Source organism: Neovison vison, chromosome 12, assembly GCF_020171115.1.
Source record: "Neovison vison isolate M4711 chromosome 12, ASM_NN_V1, whole genome shotgun sequence".
Taxonomy (NCBI): domain Eukaryota; kingdom Metazoa; phylum Chordata; class Mammalia; order Carnivora; family Mustelidae; genus Neogale; species Neogale vison.
The window spans coordinates 67,905,479-67,931,082 of record NC_058102.1 but is presented as its reverse complement, the minus strand read 5'-3'; the positions used below and the strand labels follow the sequence as shown (position 1 = coordinate 67,931,082).

General features: G+C 41.6%; 1 protein-coding gene across 1 annotated transcript in view; it reads right to left on the bottom strand.

Annotated features, from left to right (window-relative positions):
• The window catches only part of TM7SF3 (transmembrane 7 superfamily member 3), a 34,118-nt gene extending 10,612 nt beyond the window's left edge, over nucleotides 1–23,506 (bottom strand). The window contains exons 1-6 of the mRNA XM_044226284.1: nucleotides 23,252–23,506; nucleotides 12,393–12,547; nucleotides 10,802–10,952; nucleotides 7,936–8,056; nucleotides 7,039–7,210; nucleotides 2,670–2,847 (exon numbers count right to left, since the gene is read on the bottom strand). Of these exons, the coding sequence (XP_044082219.1) occupies nucleotides 2,670–2,847; nucleotides 7,039–7,210; nucleotides 7,936–8,056; nucleotides 10,802–10,952; nucleotides 12,393–12,547; nucleotides 23,252–23,342 (868 nt within the window). The 5' untranslated portion in view covers nucleotides 23,343–23,506. The remainder of the gene's footprint in view (nucleotides 1–2,669; nucleotides 2,848–7,038; nucleotides 7,211–7,935; nucleotides 8,057–10,801; nucleotides 10,953–12,392; nucleotides 12,548–23,251) is intronic.
• Between the last annotated feature and the right edge of the window lie 2,098 nt (nucleotides 23,507–25,604).

Here is a 25,604-nt window from a genome sequence, read left to right as displayed (position 1 = left end):
GTCTGCTGGGATAGTTTTTTTCTAATGAAAATCTAGTGCCAGTTTCCAGCAAGGTTAGCAAGATCTTCCAACCCAATAAAAACAGACACACAGTTATCTTGCTTCCATGATAGCAGACAACAAGGAGGAACTAAATGGAAACCCAAATCACAGAACCAGGAAAGGACAGGAAAAAATGATACAGGAAAAACCAGACAGCAGAAGGTTTCATAAGAAGTAGAATCTAGAGACAATGCTCAAGACAAAAGGGGCACTTTGGGGGGCAATGAAGACAAAGGGGTGAATGGTCTGGAAGGACAGAAGACAGTCCTAGTAGAGCCTTTAATCATCACAGTATCACCTAGGTTATGATACGTAGGGCCAAGGTTTTAATTAAAAGGCAATGTGGATACCTCCTCCCTACTCCAACCTCAGGAAAAATGTCCTCATACGCATCAAGCTTGAAAATGAAAGCAACAATAGGACCAACATCACCAGGAGTAGTCAACTCTAGGTTGAAGGAATAGGATCAGAGCTCCCTTTCTCCTCAACTAACACACAGAGATGGAAACCCAGGGGAGAGGGGCTTTCGGATTGGGGGAGGCTCTGATGCAGAAGGGCTCAAGGGAAGGGGCCCAGAGGAACCTAGGTTAAGTCTACCAGCGAAAAATGCAGAACATAAAACTGCCTGGGTTTCCTACATTGTAACTCTCCAGGATCCTGAGCATGGCAATGGAAGACAGATGGGATACAGCTCTACTGGAGAAGAAGGAAGCCTTGTCCCCGAACACAATGGACTTTATTCTTTAGAGCAAAACTTGGAAAGTGCTATCTGGACTCCTCTCCAATTTCTTTCCTCTTACTTGTTCTTGAACATAGTCCAGGAAGGATTATCCCAGCACTCCCTTGAAACACCCCTAACTGTGGAGGCCGAGAAAAATTAAGGCCATCCCACCTCAGGTTTAGCCTTAGCATAAGTACAGCCATCTCAGACCCCTGTACCCAAGGGCTGAACTTTCCCCTACTTTACATTAGTTCCAGGAAGCCCCACCCTGCTTTAGTAAATTTTCTCTCCTCCCCCCCAGCCTCTTGTAATGACCCATAAATTCCCCTGCCTTAACTAAACTCGGGGTCCAAGTCCCTACTCCGCTATGCGAGTTATACTTGGGCCCAAGCTTAAGCTGGTCAAATAAACCCTCATGTGATTCCATCAGTGCTTGGCTCCTTGGTGGTCTCTCGGACGCGAAAACTCGGGCATAACACTAACCAAATATTCAAGGTTTTCACCATGAGTCACGGGAGAAATAGATATCTAATGCCTCCTAAGAAGGTTACAATATCATTTTTTTGTATTCCCACCAAAAATGCATAATGTGAATTTAATCATGAGGAAACATCAGATATACCCACTGGAGAACGTTCTAAAAAGTCAGCCTATACTCTTCAAAAAGGTCAAGGTCTTAAAAGACAAAACCAGACTGAGGAATTGTTCCAGATTACAGAACACTAAAGAGACAAGTCAGTTAAATGTAACACGTGACATTTTTTTTATAAAGGACATCAGTGGAATAACTAGTGAAATTCAGTGACGTCTATAGGTTAAATAATAGTACTGCATCAAAGTTATTTCTGTGAATGTGATCATTTTTACTATGGTTACATAAGAAAAAAATAGAAATATTTAAGGGGAAATTGTCTATGTCTGCAACTTACTCTCAAGTGGCTCAGAGAGAGTAGTATCTGAGCACATACATACGGACAGCGTGCACGCTAGCACAAAGAAGAAAAAGCAAATAGTGTAACATGTTCACATTTGAGGAATATGAGTAAACATTACACAGAAATTCTTCGTGTTTTTGCATCATTTCTGTGAAACTATTTCAGAATAAAGTGTTAAACACACACACAGAATGATCTCACCACATCTCCACTACCTCCATCCTATCCGAACCACTGTCCTCTCTATCAAACCACTGTCCTCTCTCACCGGAAATTACCAGATAGTCTGATCCATCTCTGTTCTTCTTCTTGCCCCTGACTTTTCTCAGAAAAGCAGCCCAGTGATCCCATCAAAACAGGAGCCAGATCACAGCACTCTGTGCTTCAACCCTCCCTGCCTTTCCATTTCACTCTGAATAGGAACTTCCACCCAGCGGAGACCTAGCAGGCTGCACCTCTCCCCCTCCTCCAGCGTCCCTTCTCCCAGCGGGTTCGTCAAACACACTATCTGTTCCCTTTGCAGGCACTACTGCCAGAGGCAGGCAGGGCTCACCGCTCTGCCTCCCGTCTCCACCTAAAGGTTAGCTTTTCCACCTAGGCCTCCCGGGCCCTCCCTCTCAAACTTCCTCCCTCACTGTCACTTGCTTATTACCCACCTTTCCTACTTCATGCTTGCTTCTTAGCACTCATTAGTTTCTCACAAGATGAATATTTTACAAATTTATCTTGTCTGTCTCATCGCCCCTGCTAAAACATAAGTTCCAGGACGGCGGGTATTTTGTCTGTTTCCTCCACTGCTATATCCCTGTGCCTAAAACAGAGAGTGGAACAACAGAGGGGCTCAAAAGGCCTTTGCTGAATGCACGAAGACCAGATAAAAGCATTTTTTAATCTTCTTAAGTTCTGGATTGGTTGACCTCAATCTGCAAAGCCAAAGAAGAAATTTTCGAAGTTTAAATCCACATACTCACCAAGGGAAGAACAATTACCCTCCTTGGCCTCAAAGTGGCAAGCGTACGTGTGAACAGGAACATACGCGGCAGATGTATTGAGAAGTGGATCCCGAACAATGACATTATAAATGACACCTTGTCCTCGGAGAGAGGAAAAGGAAACACTTGGCTTATCATTAGCTGTTAGGGTAACCACCTGAAGCCAAAAATAATGTGTGATTAGTGTTCAGATTTTTTTTTAAAAAGCTATTCTATTATAATCCTACCTACAGGTGATATTAAATTATAATTCTTGTTTAAAATATATACCAACCCAGTTAGCTCTCTCAAACAACTGTCCTGCACAGTTATAGTTATATGTGCTAATATAAGCAAGTTCTTATACAAAATGCTTCTAAAGATTTTGCACAGCATCAAATGGTAACAATTTAAGTAAAATATGATATAAAGTGTAAACACTAATCAGGACAAAATTTTTAAAAAATTCCTGTCGTCTACTAGATTGTAAACAACACAACAGCAAGAACTGCATTTATCTTGCTCCCTAGTCCTTCTTTCCTCAATTCTTAGCACAATGCTTGGCACAGAGTAAGTGTTCAACAAATGTTAGCTATTACTACTAGCTACGAACTGCCAACAGACAAGTGTTTATTAACATCTTGTGGAGAGGACCCAGTTATCTTTGTCAACAGACTCTGCAATAAGAAAACATTCCATGCAAGTTGTTATGCGTGGTTCTTCACTTCAAAACTTCCATTTTAGGGGCACCCAGGTGGCTCAGTTGGTTAGGCAACTGCCGTCAGCTCAGGTCACTATCCTGGAGTCCCGGGATAGAGTCCCGCATTGGGCTCCCAGCTCCACTGGGAGTCTGCTTCTCCCCTCAGACCTTCTTCCCTCTCATGCTCTCTCTCACTCTCTCAAATAAAAATAAATTTAAAAAAACCCAAAAAACAAAAAACAAAAAACCTTCCATTTTAAAGGTTGTTTTTAGGAAGGTAATATATGTAATAGAAGAAACATGCCCCTACAATGTCTTTCATAGCTTTTTCCCCCTTAACCAAAATCCAACCATTTCATGCATGCTGTTTACCTCTGATATCTAGGACAGTCCTACCCATCACTCTCTCCCACCCACCCAATGATTCTTTTTTTTTCCTAAGATTTTATCTATTTTTTTTAAGAGTTTATTTATTTGCCAGAGAGAGAGAGTACACACAAGCAGGCAGAGAGGCAGGCAGAGGCAAAGAGAGAAGCAGGCTCCCTCCCAAGCAAGGAGCCTGATGCGGGACTCGGGGATCATAACCTGAGCCAAAGGCAGCTGCTTAACCAACTGAGCCACCCAGGCGTCCCAGATTTTATCTATTTATTTGACAGACAGAGATCACAAGTAGGCACAGAGACAGGCAGAGAAAAGGGGGAAGCAGGCTCCCTGCTGAACAGAGAACCTTATGTGGGGCTTGATCTGGGGACCCTGGGATCATGACCTGACCCGAAGGGAGAGGTTTTAACTCAATGAGCCACCCAGGTGCCCCACCAATGATTCTTAAAGAGATTAAGAGCAGTTGTCTTTTTCTGTTTGCTTTTTTATTGTGGGGCGGAGAGGGAGAGAAGAATGTTAAGTAGGCTCCATGCCCAGTGCAGAGCCCAATATAGGACTCAATCTCATAACCCTGAGATCATAACCTGAGTCGAAATTAAGAGTCAGTTGTTTAACGTGCTGAGCCACCTAGGCACCCCCAGAGCACCTATCTTACAGGGGCACCTGGCTGGCTCAGTTGGTAAAGCCTGTGATTCTAGATCTCATGGTTTTAAGTTCAAGTCATAGGTTGGGTGCAGAAATTACTAAAAATAAAATCTTAAAGGGTGCCTAGGTGTACAATTCAGCTTTCAACTCCTGGTTTCAGCTCAGGTTGTGATCTCATGGCTGTGAAATTGAGACCCTCGATGGCCTTCACACTCAGTGCTGGAGCTGCTTAAGATCCTCTCTGGCCTCTCCTCTGCCCCTTACCCCCCACCGCCTGCTCACACTCTCTCTTAAAATAAAAATAAAATCTTTAAAAAAAAAAAAAAAGAGCAGTTGCCTTATAGAACATTCCACAGTCTGGATATGCTCAAGGTGTCCAACTTATTCTTTAACCCCATGTAAATCCTATAAACAGCAACTCCAGTGGACTGAATTCAGGTTAAACATGTTTTGCTAGAACATTTCACAGGTGGTCATGATGATGTTAGATGGAGTCATATGAGCACATAAGGCCATCTACCCACTATCAGTGAACCCCACAGACCATACAGATAAGACCAAGACCATCAAGTCATTCCATTCCAAAAGTAAGTTTTTCCTTTGCAAATAGAATTAATCTGAGCATGCTGAGACTATCCTGTTCCCCAGCAGTCGTTGATCCTGCTGATCCTTGCCTGACTTATTTCACTGAGGGTGGAATATGGTGATTTTCTCATCCTATTATTCCTTCTACATCTACTGGCTGGCACTCTTCCATGAAGAGCCTTCTCTCATCCAGGAGGATGAATTACAGGGCCTCTTTTTGAAAACACAGCATAAATTCCTCCCCTGTATCAATTTCCAGAGTAACTTGGTACAGCAGTCTCCTCCAATGTTGGTAACTGAGGAGTTTTCTTTTTCTCTTTTTTACCTCCTTTCATTAGTATTTATATGGACTTTTTTTTTTTTTTATAAAGTCATCACATGTAATTCTTTTTTTTTTTTTGAAGATTTTATTTATTTATTTGACAGAAAGAAATCACAAGTAGGCAGAGAGGCAGGCAGAGAGAGAGAGGAGGAAGCAGGCTCCCCGCTGAGCAGAGAGCCCCATGTGGGGCTCGATCCCAGGAGCCTGGGATCATGACCTGAGCCGAAGGCAGAGGCTTTAACCCACTGAGCCACCCAGGTGCCCCATATATGGACTTATTTTTATTTATTCAAAACTTATAACCAATCATTACTCTTTTTGATATCTGAACTGCCCCAAAGTTGGTCAGGGCAAGCCTCTTTAAACAGGCTCTGACTCTTTTCAAAATGCCCTCATTAGTCAACGAGGGTTTCCCTCAACTCTGGCATACAAAATTCTAACTCTTCCCTGAAAGTTATAAAGTATATGATTCTTACATTCTTCATGAGAATAAAATAAAATGATCTTCAAAATTTTCTACGTAAAAAGGCAACCGGTAAACTTGTCCAAAAGAGCTTCCAAATTTGTGAATAAGCACAATGAGTGTTCCTGTGTAAGGCTCCTTCTTAGCATATGACCATGACATCCTAGGTGACAAAATGACAAAATGAGATCTTGCTCTGCAATAGACTGAGGGCCTAGGCTAATCACAAAGGCCACTGCTTCCTATAAAATCTGGTAACATATCAACCTTCTAGAACAATCAGAGTAGTCTAGAAAAACTATACCCATAAACCATTAGACTGAAGGATGAACTTCTATATTATTAGACGGCTATCAAGTACTTTTTAAGACATAAATCCTACCCTCCACAAAAATCATCTATAGCATGAATCTCAAATTTTAATATGCATAGGAATCACCTGAGGCCCTCAAAATGTAACTTCTGATTCAGTAGGTCGGGATAGAGCCAAAAAGAGTCTACAATTCTAACACACTCGCAGGTGTTACCAATGCTGCTGGCCCATACCCCACACTTGGTATTCTAAGAATTTACAGGGCTTCCAAAGGTCAGAGAAAACTTCTGCTTCAAGTTAGAGACTTCTGAGTTTGGGTTTAAATATTAATGTCAGGGGCTCCTGGGTGGCTCAGTGAGTTAAGCAGCTGACTCTTGGTTTTGGCTCAGGTCCTGATCTCCAGGTCATGAGATCGAGCCTCACATGGGGCTTTGCACTCAGCATGACGTCTGCCGGTCCCTCTCCCTCCCCTTCTGCCCCTCTACCCATCTCCTCTCTCCACATGCACATCTACACTCTCTCTCCCTAAAATAAATAAAAACAAAAATCTTTTAAATAAATAAATATTAATGACAATGTGTATATCCTGAAACAGTGTCTCCTTGTTTTTTAAAAGACACTATAACTTTTATACTTGACAAAAGTTTTTATATAATAGTTATGGGAATACAAAAAAAAATTACTTCCATCTGTAGCTGAAGATTACCAGGTCATGTATGTGACAGCAATTAAAACATAACATAATTTACATGCACCTCCTCAAAAGCCAACATTACTTGGGGATATCACTAGCATAATGACATCGTAACAGATATGATAACAGAATGAAAGAGAATAAAGTGAGAATCCCAGAAAGACCAAGGAACAGTAAAGGAAGAAGCTCCTGGTAGCTTCTCCCTTTCTCGACTCTGACAATAGTGCCACAGCCTCGGCCACACAAACGATAAGAACCAGATTTACCTTGATTGCATTGGCCTTCACCTGAGGCACCTCTGCCATCCTCTGCAGATGCTTTAGCAAACCCTCCTGGCTGAGGTCATTCTCGGGCAGAAAATACTGATAGACATCATACAGCAACCTCCACCTAGAGTCCCGGCCCGTCCCAATGTCACACGGCAGAGGATTTGTGCCTCTAAAGTCAACCAACAAAACTGAACATCAATCTCTTGTGATGCATGTCCCATCTATAAAAGGAACCAAAAGCTCAAATTTCAAACTTCTGCATCGATTCCAATTTTGGCATTACGACTAAAAGGAAGCTACTGAGGGGCAGTATGGTGAAATAACCGCATGTTCATGTTAGGCCCAGAGGGACATGCCAGCTTTGCCGTTTGTTAGCTGTGTGGACATGAGCGTGTCACTTCATCTCAATGACCCTTGGGCGCCACTCGGTAAAAGCACCACCACCCCTTCTTAAGAAAACTGTCAGGATTCAGAGACCAAGAACACTACGGATGATACACAGACAGCACTGAAGTGTTACTCAATGTTAGCTACCATTACTATTAAAGTAGAAACTAAGGCAGAGTTTTAATTAAAATAACAAAATCCTTAAAAAAAATACAGGGTGTTTCATGGTTTCAGAATGTTTTCTATATTCAAAACTCTACAGAAACTAAATGTACTTCTAAGCTCACAACAGAAACTCAACATCTAGCTCTTTCTAAGGATGGAGGGAGACAATATTAATTGTGACAGATCAACTATTACTTATAACGCTGAAATTACCTCCGTTCCAAAAAAAATTAAACCATTTCTGTAAAGAGAACCATGGATTTGGGGAGTTCACTGAATCAACACAACAGCTACTCATGGATGACCTATAAGCAGTTTTAGGAGATAGGAAGATAGACATACCTTGCATAGCCTAGGTTTGCTGGGGCAAATTTAATAGTTGTTTCAAAGAAATTATATTCCAAGTAAATGTTGGGATCAATATCTAAATCAAACTCCAAATTACAGCCTCCAGGGACAGGATCTGTATGAAAAATAAGGAAGTTACTCAACACAGAATCCTTCTACATTCAAATTGTACTCAGAAAAACAGAGCTCTACTCTTGTAAGAACTTTTCATTTAGAAGTTAAATATAATAGAGCTTCTGGTTTTGTAACTACCTCATGAACTGAGGTTAAAGAGGGAAAACTTGACTGAGGTTGAGGGCTCTGGAACAGAGGTCAGCAAGCCTTTCTGTAAAGGGTAAGATGGCGAATATTTTAGGCTTCACACACCAGATGGTTTCTGCGGCAACCACTCAGCCTTGCCCTCGAGGCACGAAAGCAGCCATAGGCAAAATGTAAGCAAAGGAAAGTGGCTGTTTCTAGTAAAATTTTATGTACAAAACAGGCAGAGGCTGGATTTGGCTTATGGTCTGTGTTTGTCAACCCTGCTCTAGAGTTGAAAAGGTCTGGAGACGGACATTCTTAAGCTGGTATCCAGAAATGGGCTTTGGAGGTCCCATGAACACCTTGAAATTGTATGCCAAAGGTTGAATGCATGCATTTCTTTTTTTTTTTTTTTTTAAGATTTTATTTATTTATTTGACAGAGATCACAAGTAGGCAGAGAGGCAGGCAGAGAGAGAGGGGAGGAAGCAGGCTCCCCGCTGAGCATAGAGCCCAATTCGGGGCTCAATCCCAGAACCCTGGGACCATGACCCGAGCCGAAGGCAGAGGCCTTAACCCACTGAGCCACCCAGTGGGTTATTAAGAAATGCATGCATTTCTTAAGGTGAGAGATTTTTATTATATTTCGGGGGAGGGGGTCTGTGATCCCATAAAAAGAGCTTAAGAACCCAGGGACAGAAGGGAAAAAACAGTGCCAAAGAGAAAAGGAACTCCACTGGCAGTAAAGAAAGGGATGTCTACTTTTCACATGCTCCTTTAAACTGTTAGAAAGAGGACATCACCCTCAGTGTTGGAGGAGTCTTTGTGCACATAAAAGAGTAAAAATAAAAAAGACCTCAAAAGACTCCCAAGACCATGTACTGGAATAGCATTTGGATATTTGATACAAATTTTAGGTACTTCATCCTCCTAATAATGTGGTTAAAACAGCTCTTCTTTTCTTATTAGGAATCCTATTCATGACCTTAAGCATGACAAAACTTAGAGAAGTCACTTAACATGCGTTCAATTCTATGCAAACAACTGTCTAGATAGACCCAAGTGGAAAGGTTAAGATAAGACAGATCTTATCTGGTAAACCAATTTAAAGATCTTCAAGATCTCAACTTGATACACTCATGCAATCATTCCCACAGTTGGGTCCTGGTTTCCATCAATTGTTGGAATTCTGGTGGTGGACACCCCCTGGCCAGATCTGGAATGGAGAAACCCAACATGCATATCTGTCTCCATCTTCTTCCACACTCTCCTTTTCCTGCATTTACAAATCTTTACCACACCCGAGAAAATGATATGGATTGCAATGGAAGCTCCACTCTAATTCTTCTTTGTACACTATCCTTGATGAAAACCCAAAGTTTGTGGTTTTCTACCAGGTCATTACCTTTTGCTCCCTAGAACACTGTGTAAGAGTAGTCTAAATATCCTCAGCTCACCTTTATTCCTCAATCACCGTAATCAAGTTTTCATCCCCACTGTGCCACTAAAATGACTCTCCCTAAAGGCCACCCTTCACTGCGCTATCACATGGACACTTTCAGTCACTTCCTTAACCTCTCTACAACACACTATTTACACTCCTTACTTAAAGCAGAACCTCTGGGCTCTTCTCTTACCTGCCTGACTCCTCCTTAGTCGTATGCTAATTCCTCAGCAGTTAGCATCGCCCAGAAACAGTGCCTGACATGTGGTAGGCACTATGAAAGTATCCGCTGCTGTTTTTCCCCCTAAATCTGAGTATACACCTGGACAATCTTACTCGCTGCCATGGCTTTTACTCAGAACCTTGCAGGTGGATATCTAACCTCAGGTCTCCACTCCATGCCCTGAAACTCCCTACTACACATTTCCACCCAGATGTCCTACAGCATCTCAGATTCCTTGTGTCCTAAACCAAAGTCACCGTCTTTCCCATCCAGATTGCATAAACTGCCCAGCACCACAACTCTCTCTCAACCCTATTTCGCATCACTATCTCCTTGCAGCCCAAATGGGAAGCCTATGCTCTTCGCTTTATAATCCATAACCACTGGTCACTGTGTCTCATCAGTGCCACCCTCCATTTTCTCACTCTGAGCCCTTAAAGGTGAGCTGAGTCCTGACCCTGCTATGCCTGCTCCACACCACTCCCCACACAGCTTCTAGAGTTAACTTTCTGACAGAGGAAATGCATATCATTCCTCTGCTTCAAAATTCTTTGTGCTCCTTCAGAATAGAATACAAACCTCAAATTACATACAAGGCCCTTCACACTCGAGGCTTCAGCCACACCCCCCATTCTGCCATTCTCCAAATACTCTCAGTTCTTCTACCATGGCTTCTTCTGCCTGGTAAAGTGTTCAGGACTGTGTCTTGCCTTTGTTCCTGCTTCTCCAAGGCCTCCTTAAATTTTGGGGGGGTTAATGACTGCATTCTCCAACACCCCTACCTGGGCTTTCAATCACCATTAATTCTTTGGCTCCCCTGCTGTTAAAAATCTTTGATTCAATATACTGTATTTGCAATCAATACTTTTACAAGGATTACAGTTTCCCTTAAGTTTTCATGAATAAGTTCCACATTCTGGAGAGTCAATAGGAAGTCGAAGATAGAAAGGTTACCTCTTTCTGAATAGGAGAGTGGGATGGCCATGTTTTGGACAGGCTCAGCGTCTAAAGTCTCCAAGTGCCAAGTGCACATACTCTGCTCTGGTCTAAGAATGAAAACCAGTCCTTTGTCAGTCCCTGTTCCTGAGGTATTGTGAAGGAGAGTCTGCAATAAGGTAGAAGAGAGTCATTGTGAACAGGGAGTTGAGCAAAATATTTCAACTCTAGGCTGGATTTCGTGTATGTCCTATTCCAAACCTTCTCAAAACAAGAAGGAAGAAACACAGACCTTCCTTAAAAGAATTCATCTCTACACGCAGATGCTCACACATATGCACAAAGAACTATTTCAATACACGATCTTTGATAGGAATAGGAGACGCACAGTTTAATTCCCAAGTTTTCCAATTCCCCAAATTAAGATTCACTATGTCAAGTACTAAGACTACGGTCAAATGACAACACTGAAACAATTCAGTAAAGTGTCCTTTATTGGTGTCCTTTTGGTGTCCTTTATTCAAGGAAAAACAACCCACAGATTAGGGCAGTATAGTGCCTTAGAAGCAGTGAAGAAGCAGCTGAGGGATCTGGGGGGCAACAGTGAGTTGCACGGTGTTAGAAAAAGCGAAACAGAAACAGGACATAATTGGCTAGGAGGTCAGGAATTTCCTTATAAGGAAGGAGAGCAGGTCCTATTCTCTACAGTTCGGTAAAGGAACTAGAGCAGAGTTGGAGGATGGTGACTGTCATGTTAGGTTTCCTGGACAGGTGTTTCCCGGTAAGTACAAGCTAACTCAGGTTTAGATTTGTGACATGGAGCATGCCACTGAGGCAGACTCCATCTTGTAGGTCCAATATACAAATTAACTTTATCATTATGAAAACAAAAACACGAGCCCCACCTCTAAAGAATTCATGTTCTGGGGGCACCTGTGTGGCTCAGTGGGTTAAAGCCTCTGCCTTCGGCTCAGGTCATGATCCCGGGGTCCTGGGATCGAGCCCCACATCGGGCTCTTTGCTCAGCAGGAGCCTGCTTCCCCCTCTCTCTCTGCCTGCCTCTCTGCCTACTTGTGATCTGTCTGTCAAGTAAATAAATAAAATCTTTAAAAAAAAAAGAATTCATGTTCTGGAAAGTTTCTTTAAAAAACTGAGCTATAACTGTCATATTACATAAATTTATTATATAATATAAATATATATTTATATATTTAAACTCCATAAACACTATATGGCTGAACAAGGATGGAAACCCACTAAAACATACGCAGAGGTAAAAATCATTAAAGATCCAGACGAGAAAGTAAAAATGGTGAGAAATCACAAGAAAAGCTTAACTGCGACCAGGAGACGGTAAAGACCATCCTACTCTGAAACATGGCACTTGCTCACCCCCTCTTTAAGTCAGAGGTCACCACACTCAAGAAAGGCCTGAGATGCACACGTCTTAGCCAGTCTAAACCACCTACTTGACAGGCTCCAATCTTGATTTTTTTCTTTGAAGGACATAAAGTCACACATAAAGAGGCATCAAATTCTCATGTTTCTACTAAATACAAGACCCCCAAATTTGGAAATAGTGTTTAAAGAAATAACTCTCCGTACTTACCTTAGTAAAAGAAATTGTTGTATTCTGATACTGTGAGTGTATCTGGAAAATAAGGAAAGATGCATTGCTGGAAATATGACGCAAAATGGCATCCTCTGGGGAGGGTCTGTTGAGCATGAAGTATCTAAACTTCCCTACGGAAAATTCAAGAAGACCTGCCATGGGAGAAACGTTTCATTGTAACATTTATACCTGTAATATCAACTTGTAGAAATCACAGACATAAGCATACATGCATTCTTAATTTAATCCTGAGAAAAACCTGGGGAGATAATTACTGCTGCCCCTATTTTACTGATAAGGACAGTTAAGCTTAAGAAGGGGAAGCAGCTACTCAATTGTGTAACTGAGCACTAGAGCGTAAGATAGGTGTTTTGAAAGATTCGAACAAAAGATTACTCAGGGGGCACCTGGGTACTCAGGGGGCGCCTGGGTGGCTCAGTGGGTTAAAGCTCAGCTCAGATTATGATCCCAGGGTCCTGGGATGAAGCCCCGCATCAGGCTCTCTGCTCAGCGGGGAGTCTGCTTCCTCCTCTCCCTCTGCCTGCCTCTCTGCCTACTTGTAATCTCTGTCAAATAAATAAATAAAATATTAAAAAAAAAAAAAAAGAGTATTCAGGATGCCTTAGATGCCCAGTGCCCAGAGCCAGAACATTCCCCGTTGTAAGAAGCCTTAACAATTCCAGTCAAAACAGAGCCCCAGGCAGTGCCTGGCTGGCTCAGTCAGTAAAGCATGTGACTCCTGGTCTCATGGTCATGAGTTCAAGCCCCGCGTGGTATAGAGCTTATTTTGAGGCACCTGGGTGGCTCAGCTGTTAAGCCTCTGCCTTCAGTTCAGGTATGATCCCAGAGTCCTGGGATTGAGCCCCGAATCGGGCTCCCTGCTCAGCAGGAAGCCTGCTTCTCCCTTCTCCCTCTCCCATTATGTGAGTTCCTTCTCTTGCTTTGTATCTCTCTGTTAAATAAATAAAATCTTTAAAACAAAACTTTTTTAATTAAATAAACAAAACAGGGTGCCTGGGTGGCTTAATGGGATAAGCATCTGCCTTACTCAGGTCCTGCTGCCGCTGCCCTGCCTCCCCCTTGTACCTGCACATACTTTCTCACTCTCTCGCAAATAAATAAAACCTTTAAAAACAAAAACAGAGCCCACGAATTTAAGGGTTTAACAACCCTAAGAAAGCACTGGGGCGCCTGGGTGGCTCAGTGGGTTAAGCCGCTGCCTTCGGCTCAGGTCATGATCTCAGGGTCCTGGGATCGAGTCCCACATCGGGCTCTCTGCTCAGCAGGGAGCCTGCTTCCTCCTCTCTCTCTCTGTCTGCCTGCTTATGATCTCTCTCTGTCAAATAAATAAATAAAATCTTTAAAAAAAAAATAAATAACAACCCTAAGAAAGCACTAACAATTATGAATACACTGATATTAAAAACAGAACTTGATCTACTGAACTCTGAAGTCAGCCCAGCCCAGAGGGATATGAGGGAGATAATTACTGCTTCAATTTTATCCCACCAGTTATAAGCTGTGTGATCTTAGGCAGGTTACTTAATCCCCTTAAAGCTCTATTTCTTCATCTGTCAAATGGGTCTGTTATTACCTAGCTTGCAAAGGAAGGTGCCATCAACATTGACAAAAAATGTCTGAGTGCCTACACCATATACTTCACATGCAGTCCTGAACCCTGGGCATGCTGGAAAAAGGAGCTTTTGGTTCAAGAATCAAGTTCAAAGTCCACAGGAGTTTTACAACACCTCATCTAAGCCTTTGTCATCTGTCTGCTTGCCTCCCTTTGTGTTTTAGTCATCCACGCACTGTGTCTTTCTCCCACCTGCATGCACCCCAGTTCTTTCTTTCATCAACCCAATTCTCAAACAATCCACTAAATAGGTTGCTTTTATGTGTGTGGTCCTGGATGCCCATCCCATCCTCTACCCTGTAGTTGGCATCTTTCTGCAGAAATAACAGAGGAGCTCCCACACATTACATAAGCAGTCCTTGGGGGAGTGGGGCAGATTTCAAGTCTAAAAACAGAAAAAAAAAAGATTTAAATTTAATAAAATGAAACAGTTGACAATAGATTGTAAGTCCCACTGTGGAACTATCATTTTATTTTGGAAGGAAATTAGAGTCAGTGGGTGGTAAAGGAAAATACTCCAGACATTAAACTTCAAACTCATTCTTATGTATTATTTCCCAAACAGGCTAATTTCCAACACTTTTTTTTTTTTTTTAAACACAAATACTCCATCTGGATGATTTTAAAAAGATTATCAACAACAGTTAACCAAGAAGTGGAACAGAATAAATGAATAGAATAAAGCTAGGCTGAGATCAAAGTTTACTCTGCCTAAATTCCCCAAACTTCGTGATGCCGTTCTATTACCTTCATTATTTTTTTAATAATTGATTATAGAAAAAAAAGTTACTGGTGGCTACAATTTAATTTCTGAAACTCCAGAGAAAATTTTAATTAGTGGCAACAATGACAAATGAAGATGGTATATTTCCTCCCAATTATGTAAGCAGAAACATGTTTTATTTTTTTTTCTAAAGATTTTATTTATTTATTTGACAGAGAGAGATCACAAGTAGGTAGATAGGCCGGCAGAGAGAGAGAGGAGAAAGCAGGCTCCCTGCCAAGCAGAGAGCCCAGTGCAGGACTCGATCCCAGAACCCTGAGATCATGACCTGAGCCGAAGGCAGAGGCTTAACCCACTGAGCCACACAGGCGCCCACATTTTACCTTTTATGTAAAACTAAGCTCCAGCCAGAACAGAGGTAAAAATATTAGGAAGAATTTAATAGACTCTGGACAGGGAAGACCCTTTTTATAAAGGAAAACAAGAAAAACACTTTTACATTTTTCAGGCCTTCCCATCATCATGATTATTTTATTAGGGAACCAAATTATACATAAAATTAAGTAAGTCTCATTAAGTGGCACTAAAAAAACTGCATGTATCATACTTTAATTTTGGTCCCATCTATTCTCAGTTTCCAAGGTTTAAAAATGTCCACAAATTCTAGTCTGCCAATCTGAAAGAGGTATGTTTGTTTTCCTAGGCACTAATTGGTCCTTTAACTGTCTATCCTTTCACTGTTCAAAGCACTAAGCTCATTTTTTATTTTTCACTGCCTTTTCTAGTTATATTTTCAGTCTTTTCTTTTTTTTTTAAGTTTTCTCCTCTTCTTCCCCATTTTTTCTATTTGACAAATATTTATGAAGTTCTTATGGACCAGCTGTTCTGCCTATTGGGTACTGTGATCAAAACTGGTTCAAATGTATTTGTGAAGGCTGTCCAAGATTTCTATAATTCTCACTAATTTGCCTTTAAGTATATCTGAGAAACTGTTCAGATAATCTTTTATGTTTATCCCCCATTACAAAGACCTTGAATAAAAACTCTACCCAGGGCGCCTGGGTGGCTCAGTGGGTTAAGCCTCTGCCTTCGGCTCAGGTCATGATCCCAGGGTCCTGGGATCAAGCCCCGAATCAGTCTCTCTACTCAGCAGCGAGCCTGCTTCCTCCTCTCTCTGCCTGCCTCTCTGCATATTTGTGGTCTCTGTCAAATAAATAAATAAATCTTAAAAAAAAATTAAAACACATTATTAAACTGGTAACTTAAGGTAAGTATGGGTATTGAAAGTAGGTATCACTGCGAGTATATTTTAAGGGATTTTTCTTTTCTTTACACATTTTCTTTACACAGTTTATCAAATTTCTATAATGATGGTGAGATGTTCTTACCAGAAACTGAAACTGTACAATTTGGAAAAATCCTCCATCCTGACAGCACTCGTAACACAGATTCTACCTCAAGTCTTCATCTCAAATTTATAAAAATAAGAACACAGATAAAATAAGAACCTGGACAAAATGATGATACTCTCTCTGGGACGCCTGGGTGGCTCAGTTGGTTAAGCAGCTGCCTTCGGCTCAGGTCATGATCCCAGCGTCCTGGGATCGAGTCCCACATCGGGCTCCTTGCTCTGCAGGAAGCCTGCTTCTCCCTCTGCCTGCCACTCTGTCTGCCTGTGCTTGCTCTCCCTCTTTCTCTCTCTCTGACAAATTTAAAAAAAAAAAAAAAAAAAATCTTTAAAAAAAAAAAAATGATGATACTCTCTCAACACTTCCATCACTTGCTTTCTTTTTCCCTTAAAATCGTAATATTTTTCCAGATAATACATAACCTTTATTATAAAAAGGTAAGAAATGCAGAGAAAATCAATACCCACAGCAAATATACTGTGCAGAAATAATCACTATTAACAGTTTGGCATACATCTTTTAGGACTTTGGCAGATATAATAAATATTTCTACATACAATGGAAAAATATAAATACATTTGGTATAGCCCATTTAATAGATCTTAGATATTTCTGCATATCAACATAGATAACTCTAGCTCTACCATTTTACAAGTTACATAATATTTCATTCTGTATGTAACCATATTTTTTCAACAAATCCCGTACTGATGAACATACAAGCTGTTACCATTCCAGCATAAAAATTAAGAAATAGTTCTTTCTGTAAAAGAGTCTACTAGAAAGCATACATACATATCAGGCAGTAAAACCTATCTGAGGTTTTTCCTGTGACAGTGTAACAGATCACTTTTCATCCTAAACGGTTAAACTACCTAAGAAGTCCTGCTCTCATTAAGAAAATCAGAAATGAAGGCGCCTGGGTGGCTCAGTGGGTTAAGCCGCTGCCTTCGGCTCAGGTCATGATCTCAGGGTCCTGGGATTAAGCCCCGCATCGGGCTCTCTGCTTGGCAGGGAGCCTGCTTCCCTCTCTCTCTCTCTCTCTGCCTGCCTCTCCCTCTACTTGTGATCTCTCTCTGTCAAATAAATAAATAAAATCTTTAAAAAAAAAAAAAAAAGAAAGAAAGAAAATCAGAAATGAAAACAAGCAGTCCCTATGAAAATATAGAATGATTAGGATCAAAACATTAAGTTACAGTCTCTCTTCTAAATTTAAGAAAAGCACCTGGCTACAGCTTTCACTTATTACTTCCTGGATTTCCAGAAGCTATGTGAAAGATAATGCCTCACTAACCCTTTTTCCCCAATCAAATACCTGTAGCAGGAACCTGGCAGATACAAGATAATAAAAGAAACGGTATCCATGATTTGAAAACCTGATCACTTTACAAGGTAAGTAGGGGTGTTAAAAGCAGTTGCCTCTGGGGGTGTATTTTAAATGATTTTTTTTTCCCCTTTTCTTTGCACATTTCTTTATTTTTCAAATTTCCTACAGCACTCATAAGGGGGCCTTATTGGAAGGAAATCTAATACAGTGGTTCTCCTTTCTGGCTGTGCATTACAACCATCTGGAGGGGCTTCTTAAAAACTACTGCTACCTGGGCCCCTATCAAGACTGGTTAAATAAAAATCAAAGGGGCTAGGGTACAAGTGTCAATTAAAAAACATTTATTGAACATACATACAGAGAAGTACATGAAGTTTACATGGTAGGTGAAGAAAGAGCATTCTACCATCTTAGAGGTCTGTGGTCCCTTTCAACCACTAAGCCTTCCCTCCCGCCCAGAAATACCATGATCCTAACTTCACACACCACAGATGGGCTTTGCCCATTTCTGAACTTTAATTAAGTAGAATCACAAGGGATGAATTCTTTTGTGTCTAGCTTTTTAAAAATCAATAGCATACCTGTGAAATTAATCCAAGCTACTCTTAAGTAACCATGACTTACTCATTTTCATTGTTGCATACTTCATAAAAGGAATATACCACAGTTTACTTATCTTTTCTTCTGTTAATCAACATTTGGATTACTTCTAATTTGAAGTTATTATGAGTAACTCCAAGCAATTTTTTGTACATGTCTTTTGGTGCACATATGTACACATTTCTATTGGATAGAACCCATGGGTAGAATCATCGGGTAATAGGATACACTTATATTCTGCCTTAGTAGCTACTGCCAAACACTTATCCCACATGGTTTTGCCAATTTACACCTCTATCAACTTGTGGAAAAGTATTGTGGTTGCCCAACTGTCTCACCAACACTTGGTATCATCAGTGTCTCTGTTGGATGCGTAGTAATATCTCACTGTGATTTCAATTTGCATTTCCCTAATCATTAAAGAGGTTAAGAACATCTTGTTTTGTTTAGGAGCCATCTGGACACTCCCTTTGTAAAAGGGTCTGTGTTCAAGACTTTTGCCCACTTTAAAAATAGACTGTCCTGGGGCACCTGGGTGGCTCAGTGGGTTAAAGCCTCTATCTTCAGCTCAGGTCATGATCCCAGGATCCTGGGATCGAGCCCCGCATCGAGTTCTCTGCTCAGCGGGAAGCCCGCTTCCTCCTCTCTCTCTGCCTGCCTCTCTGCCTACTTGTGATCTCTCTCTGTCAAATAAATAAATAAATAATCTTTAAAAAAAAAAAAAAGACTGTCATGACTGAATTTTAGTTCTTTATACATCACTGATATGAGCATTCTGTCAGTGTACTTCTACTATTCTGTTAGCTCACCTTTCCACTCTTACTACCTTTAGATTAACAGAAATTTTAGTTTTAATGTAGACCAATTTCTTGAGTTTTTCTTTTATGTTTAGTCCTTTTTGTGTCATTTTAACCCAATCTTTGCCAACATATCCTAAGATTATGAAGACACATTCCCCATGTTAACTTCTAGACCTTTGTTTTACCTTTGATATTTAAGACTAAAATCAATATAAAGTTGATTTTTACATATGGTGTAAGGCAGAGGGTCAAGGTTCATGTTTCCATATGCATACTGAGTTGATATAATACCCTTTATTGAAAATATCACCATTTCCCTACTACTCTGCAATTTCAGTTTTCACATAAGTGACCACATGTGTTGGTCTGTTTCTGGGCTCTTAATTGTATTCCAGTGGTCTATTTGTCTATCCTAACACCAATATTGCATTGGTGTCGATTTTGTACCAAATTTGTTCTTTCTCTTAAAGACCGTCTTGACTATTTTGGCCATTTTTCATCTCCACATATATTTTTGAAAGCAGCTTGTCGATTTCCACAAAATAAGCTGCCAGCAATCTGATTGGAATGGCAATGAATGTATTAATTGATGAAGAAATGATATCCTTATAACATAAAATTTTCTAATTTATAAATCTGAGATATCCCTCCGCTTACTTAGTTTCTCAATTTGTCTCAAGAATGGTATATGGTTTTTCCTGTAAAGATCTTTACATATTCCATTATAATAACCCCTAAATATTCTATGTTCCTTGATGCTAACAGAAATTCATTTTTTCTTTTACATTTCAAATTCTAATTGTCTCTTCACTAAACTGCCTTTTTAAAAAGTTCTCCAGGACAAGGCACCTGCGTGGCTCAGTGGGTTGGGCCTCTACCTTAGGCTCGGGTCGTGATCTTGGGGTCCTCAGATGGAGTCCCTCATCAGACTCTCTGCTCCCCTCATCAGACTCTCTGCTCAGCAGGGAGCCTGCTTCCTCCTCTCTCTCTGCCTGCCTCTCTCCTACTTGTGATCTCTTTCTGTGCGTCAGATAAACAAATAAAATCTTTAAAAAAAAAAAAAGTTCTCTAGCTGATTCTAATGTTCAGCCACGTCTGAGAACTCCTAACATGATGTTTGATGAATTAGGAAAGGATAAATACATTTCTTCCTATTCTTAGTCATCTTTAACCTAACTTCTGCGTGAAAATCCTTTAGCAGTATTACCTTGGCAGGCTGTTAACCACTTCGCAATTTTAGAGAAGACTGAATATTCGCCAAACCAGCTGTGGCTACGCAGGGCTTTGTTATAGTTGACACCGTGGTGTCTAGTACAGTACCAATCACATAGCTGGCACACAGCAAATGTTTAGTGAAGGATGGTTGAATGTTATGACCTCAGAAAAGTAATTTACTTCCTCTGGGCCTCAGTTTCCCCATGGTGAAATGGAAGTCACATACCTCATACATCATTTTGCTGCTGAAAGTATAAAATAAATAGGAGAAACAAATTTTAAACTGTCCAGTGCTACACAATAAAGTATCATTACGAACTTCCCTTAGCTTCCCAGCATTTCAGGGACTCATCTCCTTACTTAAAAAAGAAGTCAGGGATTCAATATGGCCCTACGAATAAACTAGTAGAAAGAAGGGGACTATACATGTCCAGCATGTCCATCATAAACATCAAAATGAGAAAGAGACTTCCAAGGAGCGACAAGGAAAAATACGAAAAATCAAGACTTTAACACTATAGTCTGGCAGAAAACGCATTTAATTTCTACTTATAAAAACAGACAACAGGGGCACCTGGGTGGCTCAGTCCGTTAAGCCTCTGCCTTCGGCTCATGATCTCAGGGTCCTGGGATCAAGCCACACATCAGGCTCTCTGTTCAGCGGGGAGCCTGCTTCCCCCTCTCTCTCTGCCTCTCTGCCTACTTTAATCTCTCTGTCAAATAAAATCTTAAAAATAAAAATAAATAAATAAATAAAATAAAACAGACAAAAGCAAAAGAAGACATGTATCCAAACTACACCCTGAAGAAATTAACAGAAACTTCTCCTCTCAGCCACCTGGAAAAGGATTCACTTTATGAGGCATAATTAGATCTTGTGACTTTGTGAGTGGGAAGGAAAAAGACAGCACATCAAATGATACTGCAGGCAAATGGCTAACATGGAGACAGAGCACTCGGGCTGTGGCTCTCCTCTAAAACACAAGGGCTCTGCTTTTTCTGCCAAAGGTATTTTTTTGCCATCTGACCCACAGCCAGGAGCTCTCTTCTATTTCTCATACCCTTCCTCCATTCCCACCCAGAGTTATTTTTCCTTCTAATAATTTCTTTCTAAAAAGAGCTGACCAGTACTAATCTTTTCCTTTTCTTTCTCAATCAGATCCTAAACTTGAACCTTATAATTATCCAACTCTATTTTTTTTTTTTAACTAAAATTTACTTGTTTGTGCTTTGACACAACCAAATTCTAGATCTGTGAAATCTTAGTCTTCATAATCCTCTTCAGATGAACTATTAAAAAAAACAGTTTGGATACTTAAGTTGGTAGGCATTCAACTGCCCCTCCCCATATCTTATTTATATCTTATGAATTTTCATTACCCCTAAAAGCTGAAAGGAAACACAGAAATGTACACACTACCTTTTACATACTTTTAAAAGAGATCACTTGCAATGAACCACACGAATAGCTTGCTGCCTTAAATCCAGAACCAGCAATAACACAAATACTAGAAGGCCCACATGGCATTCCGCTCAACTCCAATTACTATTGTAATTCCATGCAAACTACTAGATATGAATGTAAAACAAGAATGGAAGATAATATTAAATACAAATGCACAGGCTCAGGTCATGATCACAGGGTCGGGGGAGTCAGTCCCACATCAGGCTCTGCAATCAGTGGGGAGTCTGCTTGGGATTCTCCTTCTCCCTCTGCCCCTCCCCACTTGCACGCAATCGCTCGCTCGAAAATAAATCTTTAAAAAAAATAAAATGGAGGGGCGCCTGGGTGGCTCAAAGCCTCTGCCTTCGGCTCAGGTCATGATCCCAGGGTCCTGGGATCGAGCCCCGCATCGGGCTCTCTGCTCTGCAGGGAGCCTGCTTCCTCCCCTCTCTCTCTCTGCCTGCCTCTCTGCCTGCTTGTGATCTCTGTCTGTCAAATAAATAAATAAAATCTTTAAAAAATAAATAAATAAAATAAAATGGAGATAACATCACCGTTACCTCTCTCATAAGGTTATTTTGAGGAATGAGAATTCACAGAATTAAATGTAAAGCACCATACTAAGTAAAATATCTTTATTGGAGGCCAGCTTTGCTGAAGTGGAAGGACCATGAAAATTAAAACTACAGCCAGACACACATGAATTCAAATATCACCTGTGCCCCTCTTAACTGTTGACTTGTGTAATGAACATCATCGTGGCCCCAGTTTCATCCTCTGCCTTACCATCCTCCTCTGAGGAGGGTGATGATCTCATAGGGTTGTGAGGATTAATTAACAATGCCATGGAAAGCACCTGGCACTTACTGCACACAGTGAAATGTCAGTGCCCTATCATTAACAAGGCTATTTTCTCTGCATAAATATAACTGCCCTTTTCAGCTCTGGCCTTAACTCCTGTGCAATGACTCTAAGATTCAGTTTGCACAAAAGCTTTTCTAAGATGAGCAATTAGGAACACAACCACATTATTCAGAAAATACACTGGTTCAGAAGTGCAACTGGTCTCTTAAGCTCAAAATAAAACTAAGAATGTGATTAAGCTCACGGAAAAGCACATGATTATCATCAGCCTAGCACAATTACTGCTATTTTTTGGTTTATATTAACAAACCAGGAGCTACTGCTAAAACGCATTCACGGAGCACATGACCTATACCATCCAAAGTCCCACTCCGGGTTCACTTTTCCTTTCAAACTCCGTAGAGTATACCCAATCTGAAAAGCATCTAGATTCTGGAGTATAAAAACCCGCAGCAGCTTGGAGGAACATGATTAATAAAGCCCTTCATTCTGCACCAAGTTCCCAGTCGAGTCTCAGATACACCACTTGAGAGCAAAGAAGTGTTTTCATGAGTCAACTTAAACCTACAAACACATGGTTGCTCCCTAAGGGAGATTAAAAACGTGTCTGACCAGGAGAGTTACTTAACCCTTCCCATTCCCTCAGCCTAAAGTAGGTTGACGGTGAGGCCTCCTTGGCAATAGGAATCTCCTCCAGCTGGAAAAGACCCTGATCCACTCCCGCCGGTTCTGAATTCACCACCCGCCCTGCGAAATGCACAGATCCCGAGGGGGACTGCGAACCTGCAAGAAATGCAAAACCAACTTGAGGTTGCAGAACTGAGGCTCCCCTGCCCTTACCCTCGCTGGAATTCCCGACGGTCTCGGCTCCTCCGGCCACGCCGGGTTCGGACGCCAGCACCGCGAGGACCAGGAGCCGAAGGAGCCCCATGGCTGCCCGGGCGGGGCTCTGTCGCCTCACCCGCGCTATCCCGGGGCGCTGGCGCAGGGTCCCATCACTTGCCAGGCGCCCCCACCGCACACCTGCCAGCCCCCCAGGGCGGGCGTCCAAGGGTAGCCGCACGCCTGCGCCCCACTGAGAGGTTTCCTGTTCCGGCAGAAACCCCGCAACCCCACACCGCGCCTCGCCCCGCCCCCTTTACGTCACCGCCGCGGGTACCCCGGCGCCGCGGGCGAAGGCGGAGGGGCGGTCCGCTCCGAGCGCGCCTATCTCCCTGCGCACAGCCGGCTTGCTGAGCGCCGCGCACCCTCGGGTCCTCGCAGCCCGGCGCGCGGGGGGGTGGGGGCAGAGGAGACCCCGGAAAGTTCTGTGGTGTAACCCCTACTTCTCAGTTTTGTATCTTTATCGCTTACGAAAACCGCCGTTAGAGTAAAAAATAACTTTCTGTTGCGGCCTAACGTCTCCAGGCTCCTGTTCCCGGGCTTAACTGCCCTTCGCCAAAGGGAAAGACACGAAGCCCGGACTCAAAACCCACGATCAGTGGGCGGGTTCCCTTCGCTGCTCAGGCCGATGTTAGTAGGAAAATGCGGGGCGGGTCGTGTTTCTGTAGTGGTGAGCTCCACTTATAACAATAAAGTTTCATTTTCTCTGAGCGAAATATCCTCGAAGACTTTAGACCTTGACCCAGCTTGCTCTCTCAAACTTGACACCTGAGGGCTGTTTAAAGGACAGCAGACCATGTGACAGACGGCTCGTGAACGCACTGAGTAATTGGATATGGAGACTCAGTTATTTGGGGGAAGATTGCTCTGTTTTCTTTTGCCTGGTCTTTAAACTTTTCATTTAGGTATTTTAATGAGCAACTATTTTGAAAAATACACATTCGGTTATTCCACTATTAAACTAAAACCAGTAGCAATCACCGTAATATGAAAGGGCACAATTTTTTTCCTGTTTTTCCTCTACTGTCTCCTACATGTCCTCATTCCTGTAACTCTCAGTAGATGAAATCCCAGGATGATGGTAAGAGTGGTTATAATAAGGGTAACATTTGAACCAATGGGTAGATCTATTTTATCTACCATTCAGTTACCAACCATTGATTATAACTTAATCATCAAATGAGTTAATCTGATGACTGATTGCACCCTGTTGGAGAGGCAGTATTAGAACTCTATCTCACCCTAGCAAAATGAAATTCCAAAGTATTCGTTAAAACCATAAGAGAATTAGAAGAAATACGTGTTTCTTATTTTTTAGGACTTTATTTGTTAGAGAGAGAGAGAGCAAGCATGAGTAGGGGTAGAGGCAGAGAAAGCCGATCAACCAGACTCCCCGCTGAGCTGGGAGCCAGTGGTAGGGCTGATCCCAGGATGGCAAGACAGGACCTGAGCCAAGTCAGATGCTTAATAACCTACTGAAGCACCCAGGCGACCTGAAATAAATGCTTTTAAACAAAACAAAACTTGATCTCAAAGTGGAAGGAACCTCCTTTTAAAAGAGTTCATTTAAGCAAAAATCTATTTGAATCTGGAAGCACCAAGCAGGAAGTGGTTAGAAGCATTCAGGGGAGGAAATTTCTCAGCAAAAAAACAAAGGAGGAAACCATAAAGGAAAAGATTGATAGATTTAGCTACTTAAAAATTAAAATTCTATGAAAGTCAAAAAACTCCAACAGCAATATGAAAAGTCAAGGGGCACCTGTGTGGCCCAGTCCTGCAGGTGAATGACTATTAGCTTCAGCTCCAGCCCTGATCTCATGGTGATGAGATCCACCCTGCCTCAGGTTCTGGACTCAGCCCAGAGTCTGCTTAACATTCTCTCTCCTTGTGCACCTCCGGCTCATGCTTTTTCTCTCTAAAATAAATAAATAAATAAGTCTAAAAAAAGAAGAAGAAGAAGAAATAAAAGCCAAGTTAATGACCAAAAAGAAAGAAAGAAAGAAAATTGGCCAATAAAAGAAAAACATTCGGGGCGCCTGGGTGGCTCAGTGGGTTAAGCCGCTGCCTTCGGCTCAGGTCATGATCTCAGGGTCCTGGGATCGAGTCCCACATCAGGCTCTCTGCTCGGCAGGGAGCCTGCTTCCTCCTCTCTCTCTCTCTGCCTGCCTCTCTGCCTACTTGTGGTCTCTCTCTGTCAAATAAATAAATAAAAAATCTTTAAAAAAAAAAAAAAAGGAAGAAAAACATTCAAACTCATTAGTAACAAAAACAACAAAAATCAAATTAAGACGTTGAGGGGGTGCCTGCATGG